This window comes from Loxodonta africana, chromosome 3 (genome assembly GCF_030014295.1).
Source record: "Loxodonta africana isolate mLoxAfr1 chromosome 3, mLoxAfr1.hap2, whole genome shotgun sequence".
NCBI classification, from domain to species: domain Eukaryota; kingdom Metazoa; phylum Chordata; class Mammalia; order Proboscidea; family Elephantidae; genus Loxodonta; species Loxodonta africana.
In genome coordinates this window covers 35,655,491-35,679,312 of record NC_087344.1, presented here as the reverse complement: position 1 = coordinate 35,679,312, position 23,822 = coordinate 35,655,491, and the positions used below count along the sequence as shown (strand labels likewise).

The window sequence follows — 23,822 nt, the reverse complement described above, 5'->3', positions numbered from 1 at the left end:
GATTAGGAGCTTCTCCACCCAGGAACCCTGGGTCTAAAGGACTTGCTCTGCTCCTGGTGCTTCTTTCTTGGTGGTATGAGGTCCCCATCTCTCTGCTTGCTTCCCTTTCCTTTTATCTCTTAAGGGTTAAAAGGTGGTACAGACCGCACCCCAGGGAAACTCCCTTTACATTGGATCAGGGAGGTGACCTGAGTAAGGGTGGTGTTACAATCCCACCCTAATTTTCTTTAGCTTAAAATTACAAGCACGAAATGGAGGACAGCCACACAATACTGGGAATCATGGCCTAACCCTGTTGCCACATATTTTGGGGGGACACAATTCAATTCATGACATCAGGAAACTCATTTCACCACAAGGACTGATCCTAGAACTTCAGACTGAACATCTAAACCTACTTTCTGTTATTCTAACTCTCGTCTTGATTTCTAGACATGGGTAGATTAGAAGATCAAGAGTTTGAGATTGAAGCTCTTCTTCAGGAAGTGGAGAGCGATGCTTCCCTGGAAAACTGCTGGTAATCAACCCAAGCTGCAGCTTGCTCCCCTTGGGCCACCTCCACCTCCCACAGAAAGGGGGCAAGCGAGGAGTGAGCTGGGTTGGGCCCCAGGAGAAGGACCAGGGCCTGGTAGGTGCGAATGGCAGCTGGTGTCCTTCTTTAAGTCCAGGGAAAGAACAAAATGCTGATGCAGAGAAAACAAAAACAGCTGACAAAGACAGAACTCGGGCTCTGCGCCTGAGAAGGGACCTGAAACACCTTGATACAGTACATGAAGAGAAGGATCTTTTCATTCAAAAAACAAGGTGAGCACTAGTCGGTGAGCATACTCTGAGCCACCACATCAGGCCCAGCAGGCGGTCGTCCCCGAGGTTCTCCAGGACACCTTGGCCCAGGCAGGGTCCTCCCTGCCATCTGGTTTGTCTGCTCACCATGTGCCGGGCTGCTGGCTCCCCTTGGCACGTGGCGTTGCTGTAACATGGTCTGTGGCAGGTACTAAGAGTCCTTCCAGTCTCCTGCCGTTCTTCAAGTCTTTGCTTGGAAGAAGACTTAGCAAACCCCATGCAGTGGGTGGTTGGCATCCAGGGTTGTTAGCCCCTTTTGCTCTTCATCTGGTACCATCTGCTTTGGGAGAACTGCTCCCATGCTGTCTCCTGGAGTGTGCTTCCTGGTTCTGTGAGGCCCCAGATGACAGGTGGGCTCCTGGTATCAACACTGCCCACAGCTCTCCAGGCAGGACCCAGGGTACAGTGTCAGAACGTCTGTGGTACCTGTTGTGGTGTTCATGCTGAAGTTGGAGGGCCCTGCCGCATTCCCCACTTAACCTTGATTAGGACAGCCCCAAGAGAGGATTCCCCCAAACACTGACTAAGGAGAATGTCAAACATGCAGAAAAGTAGAAAACAGCACAGCCATCACCAGGGTGCCACCGCCTGGAACCACTGTTAGCATTTCTTGCTGTAACTTCTTTGTGTGTGTGTGTGTGTGTGTGTGTGTGTAATAGGTTTTTTTTTCTGATGTATTTGAAAGCATGTTGCAGACATCAGGATACTTTATTCCTAAATACTTCAGCATCTTCTGAAAATAAGGACATTCTTCATAAATTCAGCACCATTGTTGCAATTAAGAAAATTAATAATATTTCTCTAATATCATCCCAGAGTCCCTGGGTGGCACAAATAGTACATGCACTTGGCTCCTAAGTGAAAGGTTGGAGGTGCAAGTTTACCCAGAGGTGTCTCAGAAGAAAGGTCTGGCAATCTACGTCCAAAAAATCAGCCACTGAAAAAGCTCTGGAGCACCATTCTACTTTGACACACATGGGGTCGCCACGAGTTGCAGTCATCTCGAAGGCAACTGTTTTTTGTTTCTTTTTTTAATATCATCCTGTAGCAGTGTCATAGTGGAGTCCCCCATGTGACCCCAGGTTTGTTTTAGAGCGAGGGTGTGAGCTGGGACTCGGTCCGCGTCACACAGTCGAGGTTGGTTGGTTGTCTTCCCCGGTCTGCAATTATAGAATGCTGCCGGGGAGCTGTGGCCTGTGGCCCCTGTGGCCCTCCCACTCCCTCACCAGGGTGCTCTGGTTGCAGAGATTTCTCACTTAAGCTGCTTCAAGTAAACTCCCCATTCCTGAAGTTGTCCTCAGCTACTGAGAGCATGTCCACTTGGGGGTGGAGGTCACACAGGTGCCCCCCTCAGCAGGGTTTCCAGAAAACAGATGACAGAACACTGCATTTGTAGCCTGAGCGAGTTAGGAAGACCCCTGGGAACACCGGGTGACTGTGGCCCCGCCCTGGACAGGGTTGGGGGAGACCCCTGAGGTTTGTGAGTGTGTCTGGTGCCCAGCCCACCCCACCCACTGCACCTTCCCTGAGGCCAGGTACAGTGCAGGCTCCTGAGTAGGGGGCGATGACTGAACTGCAGGAGCCATTCATCCAAGTTGTTGCCCCGATTTCCAGAGAGGAGCTGCGTGCTTGCCGCCAGAGGATCGACCTCATCACCAGACAGCAGGCAGCCGTGGAGGCAGAAATCGCTGAGGAGAAAGAGGCCAACAACATGTAGGTCTTGGCATCCAGCCAGCTGTCCGGTCTCCCTCCAGGTGGCCTGGTGGGTGGTACATCTGTGCTGGGAACCAGGAGGTGACTGAGCACCAAGCCAGTGTTTGTCACTTGGCTCATAAGCATAGGGCAGCAGAGCTTCATCCATGGTCCACAAATAGTTTATGAAGCACCTACTGTATTCAGGCAGGCAGGAGGGCAGACAAGATGATGAAATATGAAGAGTGACAGGCCACTCTGGAGGCAGGTGGCCAGGAAGGTGGCCACCTGAGAAGACGACCTTAGGTGGGACCTGAGTGACAAGACGAGCCTGTCATGTGGTTACCTGGGGAAAGAGCATCCTGGGCAGTGGGAAAGCACAGGCAAAGGCCAGGACAGGACACGGCCCCAGTGAGTGGGGGAGTGTAGTTGCCATGGGGCTCCACACAGGGCCAGGTGTGGTGGGCAGGGTGGGCCTCGGTGAGCAGGGTAGGGCAGGCGAGGGGAGGGGAGAAGGAGCAGGGCCAAGTGCGATAGACTGGCATGATGGGGGAGGCAGGTAGTGGTGGACAGGATTGGGGGCTGTTGACTCAAGCAGGTGGACAGATCCCGGGTGGTTTAGGTTAAGGAAAGAAATCATCAGAACTGCCTTTTTTCTTGAGCAGTAGGGTGGATGGTGTTTGCCAGGATGTGAAGCTCTGAGCCTGGGCTCAGCCCGACAGCAGGGCAGGGTGTTGGTTGGTGAGTCGCCCACGCTCATGACATGCACTGAGTGTCACTATGGGCATGAGAGCTAAATGTGCCTCAGCTTGTATGACCATCACAGCAACCCTTTGGGGTAGGCAACGTTGTACAGACAAGGAAACTCGGAATCAGGGACGGTGGGTGACCAGCCCAGAGTAACCTGCTGATGGGACGAGCAGGTCTTGGCCCTGGCAGTCTGAACCCCAGGGCGCTGACCTGTAACTGGCCCTGTGCTGCAGGAGAGAGAAGGCGTGATGACTGAGTGGGGCAGATACTGTACCCCTGGAGGGTGGAGGGGCCTGAGGGCCACAGAACAGACCAGGTGGATGAGGCAGCTCATGGAGATGCAGCCTCAAAGCCCCTGGGCCCGGTGAGCCTGTAGCCCCCACTGTGACAGGGCCCTGGCATCTGGGCAGTGCCTGGCATGGAGGGACTAGTGGCCTCTGCAGCGCAGTCCTGCAGGCCAGGTGTCTCCCAGAGTCGTTAGGACCAGTCCTGCCGCTCAGTTCCTGCTTCCCAGCATTGTCCTCGTCCACACACAGTGGGCCCTCTGATCACTGTGGAAAGCCAGACGCCCTGAGCAGCTCTCTTAGGTGTCCTGCCCACCTGCTCTCCCAGCAGAACTGGATGCTGGGTACCGGGTGCTGGCCGGCATCAAGAGGAGGCATCGCCCATTCACCCCTCCCCATGGATAGGTTTGTCTCAAAACGTAACCACCGGAGCTGATTGGCCCCATGCACTGGGGCAGCCACAACCGTGGGAGGGAAGAGGGAGAAGTAAAGAAGTCATGGCCACTTGAAACCAGGAGGCCCTCCCAGGCTTTTAAACCACCTTGCCCCTCGAGTCATTCAGCAAGTGTGCCTGTGCAGCCCACGCCCCCTCCAGGCCTGCACAGAGCTAAGGTGACGAAGGGCCACATCCTCGTGGGACTCCCCGAGGCCGTGAGGCACGGTGCATGTTCTCAGTGAGTCCATGAGGGTAGCCCTTCATTGTTTAGATCGATTTCTCAATGAGCAGTAAGTACAAGGCTAGGTGAAGGTATCGCAGAGACGGGAAGATTCCAGAGTTCCCCTTGGCCACAGGTTCACAGACTATCTCTGTGTGGTTGAGGTTCTCACTTGTTTTCCCGCCTTCTCTCCTTTTTCCTGCCACTTGCCCTCCCAGTGCTGCTGTGGGGCGCCTCCAGGCCACCTGCAGCCGCTTGGGCACAGAGCTAGAGAACGAGAGGGACCTGGAGAGGAGCATCACCTCTTCACTGAAGGAAAATGAGTGAGTGTGGGGTGAGGGAGCAGGGGAGCAGCCAGCCTCCTGAGTGCCTGGCTGATTGTCAGGACTGCAACCAAAATCCTCCATTGAAGCGAGACTGGAGAGACTTTGTCTTGCTTGCTTTGGACACATCATCAGGAAAGACTAATTGTTAGAAGGGGACATCATGTTTGGTAAAGTAGAGGGTCAGCAAAAATGAGAGAAACTCTCAATGAGATGAATTGACATGATGGCCACAATAATGGACTCAAACATACCAATGATTGTATGTTGCCATGAGTTGGCACCAACTTGACAGCAACTAACAACGACAACAACATAAATTGCTCAAGAGTCCCTGGGTAATGCAAACAAGTTATGAGCTCAGCCACTAACCAAAAAATTGGAGGTTCAGGCCCACCCAGAGGCACCTTGGGAGAAAGGCCTGGAGATCTACTTCTGAAAAATTGAAAACGCTGTGGAGCACAGCTCTCTTCTGACACGCATAGGGTCGCCATGACACCAACTGGTTTTTTATAAGTAGCTCACAGAGTGATTGGGAGACCTGGAGAAGCAGAGAGCCACACCAGGCCCCTCAAGGAGCTGCCACCTCCTTCAGGAGCAGGAGGCTGAGAAGCAGGATGTGCTGCTGGGCCATGGATCTGAGTGGCGCACCTCTGCCATTGCATGGTGGCCTCTGTCCTCCGCCTCCTGATGGAGGCCCAGCCTGAGTTGAGGCCTGTCTTAGTTATCCAGTGCTGCTATCACAGAAATACCATAGATGGATGGCTTTAACAAAGAGAAATTTATTCTCTCACAGTTTAGGAGGCTAGGAGTTCGAATTCAGGGCACCAGCTCCAGGGGAAGCCTTTCTCTCTGTTGGTTCTGGGGGAAGGTCCTTGTCATCAATCTTCCCTGGTCTAGCAGTGTCTCAGCTTAAGGACCCCAGGTCCAAAGGACGCACTTGGCTCCTGGCTCTGCTTTCTTGGTGCAGGAAGTCCCCATCTCTCTGCTCAGTTCTCTCCTCTTTTATTGTAAGATAAAAGGTAATACAGACCACACCCCAGGGAAACTCTTCTTATATTGATCAGGGCTGTGACCTGAGTAAGGATATTGTATCCCACCCTAATCCTCTTTAACATAACCTAACCTTGCTTCATTAATCACAGGCAGAGATTAGAATTTACAACACATAGTATAGTCACATCAGATTACAAAATGGTGGACAACCACACAATACTGGGAATCATGGCCTAGCCAAGTTGATATACATTTTGGGGGGACACATGACTTCGGCCTCTTCATAGGACTGCTTACAACATGGCAGCTGGCTTCTCCCAGAGTGAGGGATCTGAGACAGAAAAAGAGCAAGAACGAAAGAGAGATAGAGACCAAAACAGAAGCTGCAGTGTCATCTTAGAAATGACATAACAGCTCTTCTGCTGTATTCTCTTGGTCACACAGACTAAACCAGATACTATATAGGAGGGGACCACTTAAAGGTATGAATAAGAGGCAGAGATTATTTGGGGTCATTTTGGAGACTGATTATGACACATATTGAGTCCCAAATAAGCCATTCTGTTAGCCAGACCAGCTGCTCCGTATGTGGGGCACTTGATAATACCAGTGAACTCTGTGGGTGTTTGCCCATTGCCTCTATTCTTTCATCTGTAAAATTATTTTCTTGCTTGGAAGTCATGTTGGGTGAAAAACTCTATAAACCCTCAGAGAATTGTGATGATGGCAAGAATACTATGGACAGAGAAGGGAGAGCCATATCCGGAGTAAGTGGCTATTCCTAAGAGTACAAATCACTCCTTTCATCATGATGAAAGGCCATCTTAGTCCTCTAGAAAATGCCAAAATGGGGGCTGAGCATTAGTTGCTGCTGCTCCTGTTTGGCCATTCTGCAGTGGTAGTGGTCAGGTCAGCCTTGGATTGGGCAAGTCCTTGTTGTTTGCCCCATGCATAGCCTCCTCCTCTGCCACCATGGCCCATTGGTCAAGCCCTGGGCAGCTGGGGAAAGAGGCTGACTGACATCTATGAGCCTGGCCATCTTGTCCATCTGACCTATGAAAGCCTTCTCTAAGAAGGGCTCTTTGGTGATCATTCTTACTGACCCTGATGTCTCACACTCTGGGCCCATCTGAGAAGTCCAGACACTCAATTCTTCCCTAAATCATGTCTGGCATCCCCTAGCCCACTCTTTCCAAGCCTCTGACTACCCAGCCAAACTGTCAGCCACTGCCCCTGAGTCTCCATAGATCTGTACTTTCGCCAGCTCTCCTAGGCAGCATGACCAGCCAGGGAGCAGGCAGCGGGACCAACCGGTCCTCCACAGGGAGGACTCCCTTCCCCACTGTCCTCAGGGCCTCCTTCAGTGGGCCTGTGATGCTGCAGGAGTCTACTTCTGCTGGAGTCAGCATGTTGGGCATAATGTTCTGTAAACAAGGCTCCACTGCACTTCACTTGTCAACAGATCACACATCTCCCAGTGAGGCCCTCATGTGGGTTGGGGAAAGGGTGACAGTGCAGCTGGAGTGGGTGCATTGGGAGCGTAGGCTACCTGCTCACACAATTTACCTTTTCCTTTAGGGCGTCCTCCAGGGGTCTCATATATACTATTCTAGTTGGTAATAGAGTGCTGTTAGGCCTGCCAGAATTTATGGCTTGGTGGTTAGTATAAACTCATTTACTCCTTCATTCATTCAAGAAATAATTATTGAGCATCTGCTTTGTGCCAAACATTGTTCTAAGTATTTAGGATTCATCAGTGAATAGGACAGATGATAAATCCTGCCTCGTGGAGCCTACGTCTTAATGGGGAGACAGGAGATAAGCAATAGCATGCAGGTCATGATCGCAGCCAGATCCCATGATCATTTGGTTCCTAGGCACAAGCTTCAGTCTCCTGAGGAGCCAATAGAGAACAGGAGAATGGTAATGTACAGAGCAGGCATGGCTTTGCTCTAAAACCAGAGCACCCATACAACATCCCAGTGAGCCACAGATGCTTGAAGGGCCCTTGAATCCCAACAGCAGAGCTGCTTGCATTGCACTTAAGAGCCTCCTATCACTGCCATAACAAACTATCACAAACGTAGTGGTTTAACACAACACACATTTATTGTCTTACAGTTCTAGAGGTCAGAAGTTTAACACCAGTCTCACTGGGCTAATATCAAGGTGTTAGGGAGCTGCATTCCTTCTGGAGGCTCTAAGGTAGACTCCATTTCCTTACCTTTTCCAGCTTCTAGAGGCCACCTGCATTCCTTGGCTCATGGCCCCTTTCCTCCATCTTCAAAGCCAGCCAACATTATATCCCTTGTTTTTCCTCTTCACAACTCTCTCTCTGATTGACCACACTAGGAAAGATTTTCTGCTTTTAAGAAATGATGTGATTAGTTTGGGCCCACCCAGAAAATCCAGGACAATCTCCCCATCGCAAGGGCCATGGTCACATCTGCAAATTCCCTTTTAAAGAACATAAAGTTATTGTCTGTCCATTCTGGAGACACGAAGTCCCAGTCAAGATGTTGGCCGTGTTGATTCTTTCTGAGGGATCTGAGAGAGGAACTGTTCCATGCCTCTCTCCTAGCTTCTGGTGGGTCCTGGCAATACTTGGCTTGTAGCCGCATCTGTCTCCATTATCACATGGCTATTCTTCCTCTGCCTGTCAGTCTCCATGTCCTCCTCTTTTATAGGATCCATCCTACTCCGTCTTAAAAAAACTTATTTCCAAATAAGGCCACGTTCACAGGAACAGGGGTTAGGACTTCAATACATCTTTCTGGGGGACACAACTCAATCCATAACACCATGTAAAGTAACATTCACAGATGCCAGGGATTAGAGCATGGACATATTTAGGGACACCATTATTCTGGCTATGAAACTGACTCTGGGCTTCACTCAACATTGGCAGCCTTACGAGTTACTCAGTAAATGGAGTACATGAAGAACAGTGAGACCTGTGAGAGCCGAAACTGGACAGGACTGCCTTGTTTTTCTGGGTCCCAAAAGTTTTCTGCCTTTGATAGGGTGCAGTCTTACCACTTTTCTATATTGCTTGTTTTAGTGGAAAATATTTGTGTTTTCCTTCTCTGACAGGTTTCCACCTTACACAGGTTCCAGCTTTTGCAGTTTTTACTGTATATGCTGCCTCTAAAATCCAAAAATGTCCTCCATGTTTTTTGTCTCTTTCTTGGTGGTAGGGGATGCAAGGTGCAACAATTTGTCTTTCACTTTGGAAGAAATAGCCTCTCATCCCTCAGACCTTTGGACTTCTAGAAACTTTGCTGAGGTGGCAGACCCCCCTATTTTCATGGGATTTGTCCCCCACCCTGTGGCATACCTGTGTCTTATTTTGGGCCCCTAGAATACCTGCTGCTATTTACTAGGGCCTACTAGGGCTAGTGTGGTGGACCAGCATGATGTCTTGTTGGATGGTGAGATGATCACAGAGCTGAAAAATCTAAGCAGGTATGATGGAGGACATTGAGGTCGTGCTGCCATTCCCTCCAGGTGAATGCAAACAACTTTTGGTGTTCTTTACTTAGTGGAATGGAGAAAAATGTATTTCTAGATGGAAGCTGCATACGAAGTGCTGGTGTCTGTGGTGCTTTGCCCCAGCAATGGCCCTGTACAGAGACCACACAATGGTGAGGCAGTCCGCCGTCCATCTGTAAGACCCAAGCTTCTGGGCAGGCTGCAGAGCTGGGCTGCAGGGGACATGGTAGAGACTGTTACCCCCACCTCCTCATGGCTGGGTGCTTATTTCAACTATTCCCCAGGCATGCAATAGTGCTTTCAGTTGATTCTTGAAGGGAGAGGCAGCTCGAGGGGCTTCCATTGGCCTTTCTGCCACAACAGCTTCTGTTCCACTGGTCAGGAGGCCATTGTGAGGATCCTGCCAATTGCCAAAAATTTATTTCCAACTCAGAAAATTATTACAGAGTGCGTTTGTGGACCCTCTAGGCACCTCGTTTACCTCTCAGTCCTCACTCTCATCAGCAGCCACAGTGGCCTTCTGGCTCCCTTAAATGTCAGCTCAGAGCCAGTGTCCAGCAGCACAAAAAGGACAGGCATTTCACTTCCCCAGGGCACAGTTACCCTGGCAGATGGCCGCAGGTGTCTCACAGAGGGCCGGGGGAGAAAGTTACAAACTATCATGAGATGTTATCGCAGGGCCTTTCCTCGAGGGAGCCTGCCTCCTCTCTTTCAGGGGACTCTGGGTCTGTGAATCCACCAGGGTCAGAGAATTGGGTGAAGGTCTATGACTCTTTTTTGGTTGCTGAAATTAGGTTTCTTCTTGTCAAAACTGGAGTTTTTCCAGTTATTCAGATGAAGTCGGACTTCACTGGGATCCTCATCTATTTCAATCTTGTTGTTGTTAGTTGCCATTGAGTCAACTCCGACTCATGGCCACCCCATGTACAGCAGGACAGAATGCTGCCTGGTCCTGCATCATCCTCACGATTGCCAGCATGCTCATTGTGGCTACTCTGCCAATCCACCTCAGCCAAAGGTCTCTTTCACCCTCACTGGCTGTCTACTTCACCAAATGTGATGTCCTTCTCTATTGATTAATCCCTCCTGATGATGTGTCCAAAGCAAGTGAATTGGGCGATAGGGCAATATTCTGTTGTGACCCATCAGGTTTTCACTGGCTAATTTTCAGAAGTAGATCACCAGGCCTTTCTTGTTAGTCTGTCTTGATCTGGAAGCTCCACTGAAACATATCCACCATGGGTCACCCTTGTGGTATTTGAAATACCAGTGGCATCGCTTCCAGCATTCCAGTAACATGCCAGCCACCACAGTACGACAAACTGACAGATTAAGGACCCCAGAATCAATGAGCCATGGCCAGATGTTCCTGCTGACCTGTCTGTGCAGAGGCACAGTGCCTGCTGCCCACCCCCCTCCAGAAGTGAAGCCTGTCTCCCCAGGACTTCATCCTCCCGGTGAAACAGGAGGCCCCTTCCCAAGGCAGCATCTCCTGCCTATGTCTCTGACTCAGAGTGCCACAACAGTGCTTTTCAAGGGTCCTGGAACATTCCTGACCAGAGTATTTCCCAAAGCCTCGGTGAACTGAGGGTCCCGTGAATCTTCTCTGGACATAGTTAAGCCCTGGACAAACAAGTAGTAAATGATAAAACCTCTCCAACATAGTATCACTCTGGAGACTTGAATTCCTTCTTCTACATGATGCCATGGAATATCTGGTGTCTCAGCTTTATGCAGCATAGGTCTCTGTTGAGTCCAGGTTTCTGCCAGCTAGCTGAGCAGACCATCAGAGCCACCCTTGGCTGCTCGGGTGACCACAGGGGTCCAGAATGGCTGGTAAGCATACCCAATTATGTCCAGCACTCTCTGGCTGGCCCCCTGAGGTGACCCATGGTCCATCTGCAAGACCTAAGTTTCTGGGCAGGCTGCACAGGTGGGCTACAGGTGCATACCCCTGCCCAGGTTTCTACTGATAAGACATTTGCTGCATTTGTCTAGTCCTGGAGCCTCCTGTCGGGTCAGACTTTGCGCTTGGCCCCTGCAGCGTGCTGGATTCTGAGGCAGTGAGGAGTAGCCAGGAGGAGCACAAAAAGAACTGGGTTCCCCTCACAGGGCAACAAGCTCAGGTGGTCACAGGACCTTATGTGAGGGTTCACAGGACCTCAGGTGAGGGGCCACAGGGCCTCAGGTAAGGTGCCCCAGGCCCTCAGGTAAGGGGCCATGGGGCCTCAGGAAAGGCATCACAGGGCTTCAGGTGAGGGGTCATAGAGCCCCAGGTGTGGCATCACAAAGTCTTCAGGCCAAGCAGGGCCAGCCTTATCCAAGAGAGGGGAGGGAAAGGCCACTACCACCGGGAAGGGAAGTTCAAGGGGGCTCAGAGCTCAGGGTACTCAGACTTGTGCAAATCTACACAAACGTCCTCGTTTCTACACTCAGAATCCCAACCTTTCCCAGTCAGTGTCCTGCCTTCCACACACAGATCTCATCAGCTGTTAGTTCACCTTAAGTTGTCATTTAGCCACTTGAAAGATCAGAGAATTGGGGGAAGCAATAGTCAATTAAATAATGGCTGAGAATTTTCTAGAATGATGAGAGCACGAATGTTCAGATTGAAGAATCACCATGAGTCAAGAGCAGGGTGAATAAAAGTCATCCCGCCCTGGATGTGCCATAGAGGCTAACTGACCCAGGAAGAGAAGAAAACACTACACATCAGCAAATGTCAGGAAATGCTTCCAGTCACAGAAGACCTGAAAAATGGAATCAGTTATTTAAAATTATCCCCACAAAGAGCATCATATGCCCAGTTTTTAAAATAAAGTTGTACAAATTTGGTGTAAAACACGGACAAAACCAAACAAGGACACTATAAGGGAAATTTACGGGCCAATCTCACTTATGAAATACATGAAAAATCCTAAATAAAATATTAAACATCTGAATCTAGCCATTCACCATGCACATGCATGCATGCACGCCATGCCAAGTTGGAGTTTATATCCAAGAAAGCCAAAAAAGGCGCTTAGCATTAGAAATTCTTAACATTTAAACAGTAAAGGAAAAAAAACTATGAGCATCTCAGTTCAATATATATTCACGGTTTTATAAAAAAGACTTTTTAAAAAATGTTTCTCAATTTTATTGTGACAAAAATTATACATAAAACATACACCATCTCAACAATTTCTGCATATATAATTCAGTGACACTGATTACATTCTTCAAGTTGTGTAACCATTCTCGCTATCCTTTTTCAAATTACTCACCACTCTTAGCATAAATTCAGTGTCCCCTAAACAAAACTCCCCCTTGAAAAAAACTCTCAACAAAATAGGAATTGAAAAGAATGCTCTTTACATGATTAGGAGTATCTCCTAAAAACCTAAAAGGAACCCTGGTGGTGCAACGGTTAAGTGCTTGGCTGCCAATCAAAAGGTTGGTGGTTCTAACCCACCAGCGACTCTGTGGGAGAAAGGCCTAGTGATCTGGTTTTGTAAAGATTACAGCCTGGGAAACTATGGGACAGTTCTATTTTTTCACATGGGGTCGCTATGAGTCAAAATAGACTCTATGCCACCTAATAACCCATTAACCCGTTGCCATTGAGTTGCTCCTGACTCCTATCAACCCAGTAGTACAGAGTGGAGCTCTCCCATAGTGTTTCCAAGGCTGTAGTCTTTATGGGAGCCGACAGCCACATCTTTCTCACAAGGTGCTGTAGTGGGTTCAAACCTCTGACCTTTTGGTTAGCAGCCGAGCACTTTAACCACTACGCAACCAGGGCTCCTTCAGTAAAGATTACAGCCTTGGAAACCCGATGGGGCAGTTCAACTCTGTCCTATAGGGTTGCTATGAGTACTCCGTGGCAATGGGTCTGGTTTTGGTTCCCCAAGTCTGAGTCCGCTCCACTGCACCACCAGGGCTCCTCCCTAACAACAACCGAAAATCTACAGCAAATTTTATGCTGAATAACAACACATTTGAGACATTTCCTTTGGAAGAGGAGGCAGAGGTGCCTTTGGAAACTCTCTGCCTAACCTCATCAAGGGTTTGCACCTTACCAGGGCCAACTCCAGCCGAACCCTCATCCACCAGGTGCTCTGGCACATGTCACCACGAGCAGACTCGTCTGCAGGTGGCAGCTTGCACCACCACAGTTGGCAGGAATTCTTGCACACTGAAAGTATGTTGTAAGATGGCATTGCCAGGCATGCCTGGAAGACAGCTAGTTCCCAGACAGACTTTTCTGTCCTGAGGAGCACTCTCTGCCAAGCATATTGCTGCATAAACAGAATGTCACTGGCTGAGAGTTAACCAGGAATGTCCCTGACAGAAGCCACAGTTGCCATGTGCTTCCTGGGCCACGGGACAGACACACAGGGGGCATGGGAAGATGGAGTGCTTGGTCTGGGTTCATAAGCTCCCATGACCTCCATCCCAGCAGAAGGTGGTCACAGCTCACATCCGCAATTGCTTTCCTCAGGCTGGGCGGTGGGCTGGCCACAGGTTGGTAAGTCAGTCCCAAACAGCCTGGCAGGCGGGCCAGGGGCACACTGGCCAAGGCCACCAAGGAGGTAGCAGAGCCAGGTGGGACCCAGGTTGCTGTGGATATGACAGTAGATTTTCTGATGTTAGGAATGTGGGCAGAGCTATGGGAGTAAGAGGAGGGGGCTGCCCCCCCTCCCCGTGGGGCCCATGTGCCCCTGGGATGTTTGCAGAACTCAGAGCCTGGCCCCCCACTCCCGCTGGAGAGATGCTCCACGAACAGCTCTGCCTCAGGCTCCTACCCCGAGATTCCAAAATCCTGGCCCAACCCTTTTCGACAAGAATGACAAGTACCTCTTGCTTGCAAGGAATGCCATGTGGCACATCGAGATCCTGGAGGGTCAGCTAGATACTGCCCGCAAGGCCCTCAGGGAAGAGGAGGCAGCTGAGGGGAGGCGCCTCCAGGCACGGGCAGCCGAGCGGCTCTGCAAGGAGAAGGCAGCCCTCAGGAAGGCTGAGCGGAACCGGCTGCTGAGGATCCGGTGAGTGGGGCCCAGCCCACTTACAGCCCTAACCCTATGCTTGCTCACTGCCCTCTGCTTTCCCCACTGTCAGCCCTACAGAGTTTGTCCCCTGCTGCAGTCTGCCAACACCCACCTGGCTCTGTCTGCCTCTCCCCCTCCTCCCCTTTTATACCGTTTTTTTTTTTTTTTCTTTGAACCCATAAACCTCACTATACACACATGTATACACACACACACACACACACACATTTTTGCTATTTCAGGTACCCAGTGCTGTCTTATTTTTTCCACTGGCCCCATGCCCCAGCCCTCAGCATGAGCACAGGATGGAGGCCAAAGTGTGAGAGAGCGGCTGTTGCAGGCCAAACTCGGCTGTTCTAGCAGCACGAGGCCTCGGAGCAGAAGCGCTTATGTGCTATTGCGTAACTTCCTGTTTCCTGTCTCCTCCGTGTCCCTGCAGGAAATCCATGTATGTCCAGAAGGAACATGGGCTTCGGCACCAGAAGCTGGTGGAAGACGCCCAGAAGAACCACAGGATCGCAATCAAGTTCCTGAAGGCCTCCCTGGGCAGGTGCTGGCGTCTCCCGAGACCCGTCCTTGTTGACGCATTTGGGGAGGCGCAGGGAGCGAGGGCCACTTGCTTTTGCCCTGAAGTTCCCTGACTCTATTGTTAGACCGACACCACATTATCAAAGAGCAATAAGTCTGCGTTTTAGTGCTGAGTTGCTTATCTATTTATTTTTTGAAAGAGAGCCACAAGATACAAGGAACCTCTAGAGTCTAGAGAAGCGTATTTTAAACCATTTTTCCTTTTAAGCTGGAGGTTAACCACAGTGCTTTCTTATTTTACCTTTTCTGTGGTCATGTTTTATAACTTCCTGGTGACGATGTCCAACACCCAAGGGCCCTTCCTGCTCTGTAATGACTGCCCCACCAGCATGACCCAGGTGCGTGCCCACTTCCTTCTTCTAGAATTCGGGAGCAGGAGCAGAAGGAGGAGATGGAGTCACGCGAACGCCTGAAGAGGCGCATGGACGCCGTGCTGGCGCTGAAGAACAATATCACTGCAAACCGGGTATACAGCCTCCCCTCCCAACACCTGGCCCGCCTGCCAACCATGTCCTCCCGGGCCCCTGCACCTGGACCCTCATCCAGGTGCTCCTGGAGGCTTACTGCACTCCCGCCATGGGCCTCTTGCCCACCAGGAAGAGAACAGTCTCCACCCTGCTCTCCTGGGGCCCAGTCGTGTGGGAGAGCCTTATACCCAGATTAGGCTAAGTGGGAGACCAGGCAATGGGAAGCTGGTAATGAAGGAACAAGCCCTATGCTGGAAAGTGGAGTGGGAAGACTCGGAACAGCATCCGCAAAGAGTCGGAGGCAAGAGGAGAGGAGCATGGCGAGGGACTAAGCAGTGGGAGCCATGGGAAGGAGGCTGGGGAGCGAGCAGCCAGCACCACCTGCAGAGACAGACTGCGCTCAACATAGGAGGCTCCTGCAGGGTCCTGAGTCTGGGAGGAACAGGGTCAGAACTGGGGCTGGGGCTCATGACTTCAGGTGGAGAACATGGGGGCGGGGGATAGGTAAGGAATGATGGTGATTTTCACAAACATTTCACCACAGCCATCTACAGCGTCAGAATCGATTTAGGGATACTCATTTGAAAGAAAGTCTATTTGCATGTGTGCACATGTATGCATGTATGTGCATGTGTATACATGGTGTATGGGTATGTGTGCATGTGTGTGCTCATACGTGTGCACACGTGTATCTGTGTGCATATGTACATGTGTGCACCTGTGTGTGTGGGTGCACGTGCATATGCTAATGCTGTGACCTCTATGTCCAAGGAAACGCTCCGGAAGTTCCAGGCATGGGGCCGGGCCCGGGCTGAGCTGGCCGAGCGAAAGGCCCAGGTCGAGAAGGAGGCAATCCTGGCCCAAGGCGGGGATGCGTTCAAGCAGCTTTTCCATCAGCGCCGGCGCCAGGAGCTGGAGGCCCAGAAACGGTGAGGGTGGGCAGGAGGCAGCATGGGGGGACTTGGGGAGATTTCTCTTCCTGGGCTCCCATTTTGGGGCTGGAGGCCCGGTGCCTGACTTTGGCCTGTGATTCAACCTGGCCAGCCCCCCATTCCTGCCCAGCCCCTGCTGTCCACAGCCTCCAGTGCCACAGAAGTGGGACTTGCAGGATTCAAGCTGTCCAGCTTGGTTTCTATGAGGCCCCTGTGCATGCACCTGTCCCCTCCCACCTGCTTCCTGCCTCTCAGCCCTGCATGGTGCCGGAGCTCTGGTGATGTCATGTAGCAAGGCTGAACTTCGAGATGCTTCTACCTGAGGCTGCCCTCACGAGGACTGCTTTTCTCATCCTCCCTTGGTCAGGGTGGTCTGTCCCTTGAGAGTCACTGAGCCTCAGTGTGTCCACAGGCTTGACCACACTTTGGACACCCCAGGCATTCTGCAGTCACCTGCCCGCTTGCCTACTATGGGCCTCAGCTCAGCACAGGCCCAGCACATGGGAGGCACCCAGCAAGGGGCAGCTAGAGCAAGTGAGAGAATGAATGAATGAGTGAGTGAATGGCCTCAGCTCTGCTTCCCCCCTCAGTGTGCCTCAGCCTGGAAGCTTGGGTAGGAGCAGTTCATGAGGGGCCAAGGTCTCTCACAGGCCCTGGGCCAACTGGGCTGGACTGGGCAGGGCTGGACATCGGAACTAGGCCAGGCTAGGGTTCAGGCCCTGGACGTCCAACCTGGCAGCATTCTGGCTCCTTCCATCTTCCCCACACAGGAGCCTGGGGCTTACCAGGACTGTGTTCCCACCCCAGAGCCGAGCTGGGCCTGAGTGGTGGGGAGGGACTGGGAGGGCCAAACCCTGTCCCCCAGCCAGGGCAGCTGTGTCCTCCCCGCTCTGAAGCAGCATCCTCCCCTAGGGCCTTCGAGGAGGAGCAGAAGCAGCGGAGGCTTGAGATCGTGAGCCGGCTCTGGAAGGAGGAGGCTGAGGAGAAGAGGAAGAAGCAGCAGCTACCCCCTGCCCAGTCCACGAACCGGCTCACGCTGAGGGACAAGACCTGGTGCTATGTGTCTGACTTCTGCGAGGGCCTGGCCACCACGGCCCCCTTGTACCTGATGGTGAGCGAGACACCCTTCCTGTTCCCCATCCACACACCTCATGTTGGGTGGAGGGGGCGTTGGGGACCCACATCCAAATTGTTATATAAGCTTCTCGATGAAAATCAAGGCAGAAGAAACTGCCCAGTCCTGCCACCAGGGTTCGCTCCTTCTCATCCTCAGCGTGTTCCTGCTATGCAGGGACCTTCTTGCCTGTGTGCTGCTGAGGCCGCCCCCCCATGACTCTGTCTGTTCCCCTTGTCCCCTCCCCAAGGACCGTCCCCAGCAGTGTTGGGTGTCATGTGCCCTGCTGCCCGTGAAGTTCCTGTACTCTGCAAAGCCTGTTTTGCCCTCAACCTGCACCCTACATGGCAGGGTCATCAGAGTGTCACAGGGCAGGGCGCCAAGCTCCCCCCACCCGACAACAACCCTCTGGTAGCAGACGGGTTGGTGCGCCACAGCCCTGGCCCCTAGAGAGCTGGAGTGCCCTGTGCCCTGGTAAGGCTGAGCCAGCAGAGGCCACCAGGGCTCAGTCCCACCTTCACGCACTCCACGTCTGAGAAGTGAATTCAGAAAGTAGAGAGACGTGCCTGTCCCGCCAGCCACAGAGGCCCAGCTTCCAGGTGTGAAAGGGCCTCTGAGGGCCGAGCCCAGCTGCCCCGTCCGCATCTGGCTCCGCCCCAGTCCTGGCTCAGGGTGCCCCCTGCTACTGGCCGTAGCACAACAGTCAGTCATGTTGACAAATCCTAAAGCCCAGAACCAAAAAACAAACAAAAAAACCCAAACCCATTACCGTAGAGTCTATTCCGAGTCACAGAGACTCAATAGGACAGAGTAAAACTACCCCATATAGTTTTCAAGGAGCGCCTGGTGGATTCGAACTGCCACCGCTTCAGTTAGCAGTCGTAGCTCTTAACAAAGCCCAGGACAGGACTCAGGAGTTGCTGGAATGGTTTATTGGACAAGCCATTCTACAGCATATGTCTGATGGATAAAGGGTAGGCTTTAGAATGTTGATGTTTATTCACGTATACACGTTGCTATGCCCACCAGGAATCTTCTCAGGTTCAACTAAACTTTCTGCCTGCAAAGTGCCCCCCTCGGCCCGCTGCAGTCCCCCTCTGATGGTCACAGGGCAGAAGCCACAGCCACCACAGGAGGCGTCAATCATTCCTGCCCTAAGCAGCACCTGCCTGGAGATGTGTCCTCCCGGTGCCAGCTCAGGGGCAAGGGACCAAGGCCCATGCCGTGGATGTCTGGCCTCCCACAGGCCACTCTCCCATAGCAGCCTGTTGGCTTGCGCCACACATGGGCGCCCACAGCCATGCCCTCCCCACAGGACTCAGTGTCCTGGTTTGGCATACCTGCCAGGGCCTTCCCCCACATCCCAGCAGCCTGCCAACAAGATGGACCTCACCATTTTACATGACTCCCAGCAGCAGGGCCAGGCAGGGGATCGAGGGCAGCTTGTGAGGAAAGAGTTGTGAACTTGTTCAGCCACACATACCCACCTCTCCCCCCTCCATTCCTTCCCTTTTTCCCTCTGGCCCTCTCTCTTTCCCGTTCCTCCCTGTTTTTCCTTCCTTCCCTCCCTCCCTTGCTCTCCCCTCTCCTTCCTCACCTTCCCTCTCTTCCCCTCTTTCTTGCCTTCCTTGGTACCATGGGCCTGCTCTGTGTCCATTGTCATCAGTTGCAGGGTGGGGATAGGAGTATAGTTTATTTCGCACTCACCTCTCAAACCTCCTGTGCTGGGCATTTAGCTTCTGCCTCTGAGTGAGTGGGCACCCTAACCTAAAGATCAAAGCTACAGGCTCCAGCAAAGGGCTACTGGCAAAGCCAGCCTCAGCTCCTTCACCTTGTCCCTTAGGGCCTTCACTTGCCTGCCCATGCCCTTCAGAAGGTGCTTTTCTCTCTCCCAGGCCCTTCCCTGGCTGCCCTATCCATGCTGTTGACTGGCTCTTCCTCTGCCTTGAGCCCCCATCAGCTCCTCTGCCCTCAGTGTCTCTCCCTGCATGCTCTGGTCAACTCACAGAGAAGCCTCCCCTGCCCGCCCACATGACCCACCGCTCTTGTTATTCCACTCCATGGAGAGCACCCAGGAGGCTTCTGGGGGAGCATTTCTCACCCTGGGCAACACCATCCTCCTGTCCATGTCCCCCTTTCACGTCTCTCCCTCCAGGAGGGAAGTTCCGTCTAAGGGGCTCACTAGCACCTTCCCACTTCTTCTGTGGCCTGGTGGAGTCACGCTGCCTACAAATGAACCAAGGAAGGATGCCCAGGTGGAGGAATTAGTCTAAGGAAGTACCACAGCTGCCCAGGGGTCAACCAATGCAGCAGGCTTCCTCAGGGCTCAGCTCCTGTAGCGAAGATTAGAGACAGTGCCAACAACCACAGCATACCATAAATTAGAGCATTCTGCAGACTAAGATGGAATATTTTATGGACTCTTGTGGGCATTGTAGAAAATATTTAATGATGCATGCATCAAGATTTTAATTTATATTTTAAATGGAAAAAGTTACAGGACAGGGTGTGCCAGCATCTCCTTGTGTAAAGAATAAAGAGACTGGAAGTACGGTGCCCTGCTTGGTCAACACGACTTCTGCTTTCTCCCTTCGTGCCTGTACCTGCGTCTTGAAGGTGTCTTAGTTCTATAACAAGGAGTACAGGGTTCTTTCAGAACAGGTAGTGCAGCCCTGCCTTCCCAGCCCGTCACCAGGACAGCCTGGTCCAGAGAAGGCCCATGGGCTGCAGGAGCTCCCAGGCCATCCCTAGAGCACAGGCATCTCTACCCCTGATTATAGGATCCTGAGTACTTGGCGTACCCTAAAGCCTCCCAGCTACTGCAAGCCCTCTCCAGCGAGTCTGTGCAGGGTGACCCTGGGGCCCTCACCAACCCAGAGGAGGAAACACTTGCGGTGCCAGAAATCTCAGGGCTCTGGAAAGAGGACTACAAGCCATACCAGGTGACAGCCCACTTCCCTGAACCCCTCACAGCTGTGCACCTTTGTATGTGATTTCTCATTGGCTCTCCCAGGTTCCTCTCTGTCCTGCAGACCCACCTGGGCCTGACTCGTGGCCAGCGGCCATGGCACTTCCCATAGCTGTGCCGCCTATCTCCCACTTACCACCCTCTGCATACAGGCTGCTGCCCCTCCTCCAAACCAGGCTGACGTGGCCCCTGAGGAAATAGTGCTTCCTGTAGAACTTTCTGGAAAACTCTCTCTTTGCTTGATTTAAAAAGTGAGAAAAGTCCACTCCTTGCCTCTGTTTCCCAGAAATCTGCCTGAATCCTGGACGTCTCTGTTTTTCATTCCTTTCTCTTTTCCTTCTGCAATGGTTGTGGACCAGAAATTAAGGCGGGAATTCAGGGGTCTCACCAGGATGATGCACTCTTTCCTGCTCTGCTGGCACCTGGAGATCTTTGGCTCTGCATCTGGCCAACTCTGTCACCTCCAAGTTGCCCTTAGGGGTCTTGCAGAGAGCCTGCAGTCCAGGCTGAAGTCAATGAGCTGGACCTCTGTCCATCCGTATCTGAACCAGGTGCCCAAGGAGGACATGGACCGGAAGCCTGTGGGTGGAACCAAGATGGACAAGGACATCCTGGCCCATACCATGGAGCGGCTGCGGAGTGGGGTGGTACAAAAACAGGTGGTATCTGGGCATGAATTCAAAGGCTGCCCCTTCAACAGCAAGCCTGAGCTCATCCATTTCAAGGTAAGCCCCTGCCATCAGGGCAGTACTGGCAGTGAAGGAGTCCTTCCCCACCATCCTACATCTGGTGTGTTCTCTCTTAACCCTTGTACCCAGGAGCCTTCCTCAGGTGGCAGGGGCCTAGGGGGGTGCCATCTGCCATTCAGAGGGAGGCTGAGTGTGAGAGGGGTGGTCTCATCAGAGGGACCTGGGACCACCCTGCAGAGGGCACACTCAGGGCAGGAAGCTCTATGCCAGGGCCCTCAGAAAACTGTGCAGTGCTGAGCCTCTGGGGGACATGGCAGGCCCTTGCTGGCCAGGCCCTTTCCAATAGGAAGATTTTGATATCACATGAGTTGAGCCCAGAGAGGATGGATTTTGGCAGGTGCATAGTGGCAGACGAGGGAGTTTAAGGAGGTTGTGTTTATCTGGTTGCGTTTGTAGGTTTGTAGAAGAGAGTAATCTAGTGGGTTCCCTGGATTTTACCTGTTCCATGGTCCATTCAGTGGAGTCAGGTGCCAACCCTAGAGCCTACATTGTCCAAGCCTTCCCTTCTCAGTGCTGACCCCCTGGTCCCTGTAGAGCCCACTCCTGCCTAGGCTCTTATAAGCCTGGCTACCTCCTTCCCCTGCTCTTCATGGACCCCAAGGAAGGGAGGGAAGCCCTTCTTAATTCAGGGGAAAGCCTTCCCTTGAGAACAGTTTAGGTGGTCCAGCTAGCTTTTAGAATGCTGATCACTCATGTGTCATCATTGAAACCATACACACTCACCATTTTCCTGCCCGTGAGAAGAGAGTCATCTTGTAGAAAAGCTTCTTAAATGCTTATAGCTGCAGCTTCTCTCTGACACTTCTCCTCTGATATTTCTAGGACTTTGATATTGGCAAAGTGTACAAGAAAAAGATCACACTGATAAACGCCACGTACACAATTAACTACTGCAAGCTAGTGGGTGTGGAGGAACACCTCAGAGATTTCATCCACATTGAGTAAGAGGATGGACTTGGGCTCAGAAGGGGCGGGGGGATTATCAGCAACATTCGTCCCATCAAATAACCCATTTAAAATGCCTCTTTTCATATAATTTCTGCCTTGTCATGATTTGTAATAATTATATTCTGCTCTATCACCCAACCCTACATTTGTTTTAATCTCAGTTTTACTGTTAAATATATCCAGTGCTCACAGCCAGACCTTTGGCTGGATTTTATCTCTTCAAGTGGGGTGAAACCCATCCTTAGAAGAATCGTCTCAAGAATGGCACACGGCAGTGGTAATGCCAGAGTTCCTTCATGTTTAGAATATTTTATCTAGGATCTTTGTACTTGAATGACAGTTTGTCATCAAATTTTCTTGAAGATTTTTTAGAGGTTGCTCTTCCATCTTTCTTGTGTTGAAGACGCCTGAGACCAACTCAATTTTTTCCCCTTATAAATTACTTGAGTTTTTTCCTGGCTGCCCAAGCTTGCTTGCTTTGTTTGTTTTGATGTTGACCATTCTGGGTAAGTTTTCACTGACAGTTACTGTGTCTTTCCAGTATGAAGATTAAAGCCATCTTTTATTTCAGGACTGTTTCCTTGAGCTGTACATTTAAATTTTATTCTCTTTGAATGTTTCTTCTTCTGAGACTCCATTTATGTATATGTTGGATCTTCTTTGCTGGTTTTTTTATGTCTATCGTTTTCTTTCTGATTCTCTTTAATACTTTCTTCTTTTCTATTTTTTTCACATTTTCTATTTCTCATTTTTCTCACAATGATCTTTCTTGTGTTTTCTTCTGCTCCTTAGAATTTTACCTTCAGTGTTGAGAAAATTTTATTTTTTTTCTTCCATTTCCTTCCTGATTTCTACCAACTTACATTTAGTTCTCTCATTGTTTTGGCATCACTTCCAAAGTTCTTCTTTTTGTTTTTATTTTTTTGTGTGATTTTGTTTTGTAGAAGTATTTACTTAAAATTTTTTCAATCTTCTAATCTCTTTCATTTAACTGAAGAATTAATTCTGACTACATTACTATGATTATTTATGTATTTGGATTTATTTTTACCATCTTATTTTATATAAAAACCCTGGTGGTGTAGTGGTTAAGAGCTACAGCTGCTAACCAAAAGGTTGGCAGTTTGAATCCACCAGGCACTCCTTGGAAGCCCTATGGGGAAGCTCTGCTCTGTCCTATGGGGTCACTATGAGTTGGAATTGATGGCACCAGTCTGGGGTTTTTTTGTGGGGGGCAGTTTATTATACTCTGTTGCTATTATTCCCTTCTTTTTCTCAATTAGTTTCAAAAATATGCATTCTACTTCTGTTCATCTCATAATGACTCTTAAATTTTACATGCTTTGTCATACTTCATCTAGATACATGCATACTATTTTTATTCTGAGATATTTGAGAGTAAGTTTCAGATACTGTGATCCTTTATCTAAAGAAATATTTTTAGCAATTTTTAGGTCTTTTACAGAAGTATGTATATGGGGCTTTTAATGCTAGCTTCCTCCCTGGCTCATACTCTAGGTTCTGGTTCTAGGGTGGTCACATGTCCCCAGAGGAGCTGTGGCCACTGGTCACCCACCACATCCTCTGGAGTCAGCCTCTGGGATTTGCCTCATTCATTCATTCACAAATATTGAAATATTAATTGAGCATCTTCTGTGAACTGGGCACTGTCTGGCAGATGGCAGTACAACCAACAGACCAAGAATTGCTCCCCAGCATTCATCAAGGCAGGCTGGGCAGGACGGGGGTGGCCAGAGGCCCAGCTCACCTGGAGGAGGTTCATCTACCCAGGTGTAACCACTCTACATAGTCTATCCCACTTGACCTGTGTCACTTGTATAGATGGCAAGTCTCCCCTTGTGTAGATGTAATTACATGTGCTCTGGTCCTGTGCCTACAGCTTCGATCCCCCTGGTCCTATGTCAGCCGGGATGTCCTGTGAAGTGCTTGTCACCTTCAAGCCTATGGTGAGTGCTTTGACCCCGAAGCC

The 23,822-nt window shown here is 50.9% G+C and overlaps 1 protein-coding gene across 1 annotated transcript in view; it reads left to right on the top strand.

The window, feature by feature from the left end:
- The first annotated feature begins 434 nt into the window (after positions 1–434).
- CFAP74 (cilia and flagella associated protein 74) overlaps positions 435–23,822 on the top strand; it is a 94,793-nt gene continuing 71,405 nt past the window's right edge. Inside the window, exons 1-13 of the mRNA XM_023552509.2 lie at positions 435–485; positions 572–804; positions 2,458–2,556; positions 4,444–4,548; positions 13,890–14,063; positions 14,506–14,616; positions 15,018–15,120; positions 15,893–16,050; positions 16,966–17,164; positions 19,948–20,109; positions 20,687–20,860; positions 21,707–21,825; positions 23,733–23,799. Of these exons, the coding sequence (XP_023408277.2) occupies positions 435–485; positions 572–804; positions 2,458–2,556; positions 4,444–4,548; positions 13,890–14,063; positions 14,506–14,616; positions 15,018–15,120; positions 15,893–16,050; positions 16,966–17,164; positions 19,948–20,109; positions 20,687–20,860; positions 21,707–21,825; positions 23,733–23,799 (1,755 nt within the window). The remainder of the gene's footprint in view (positions 486–571; positions 805–2,457; positions 2,557–4,443; positions 4,549–13,889; positions 14,064–14,505; positions 14,617–15,017; positions 15,121–15,892; positions 16,051–16,965; positions 17,165–19,947; positions 20,110–20,686; positions 20,861–21,706; positions 21,826–23,732; positions 23,800–23,822) is intronic.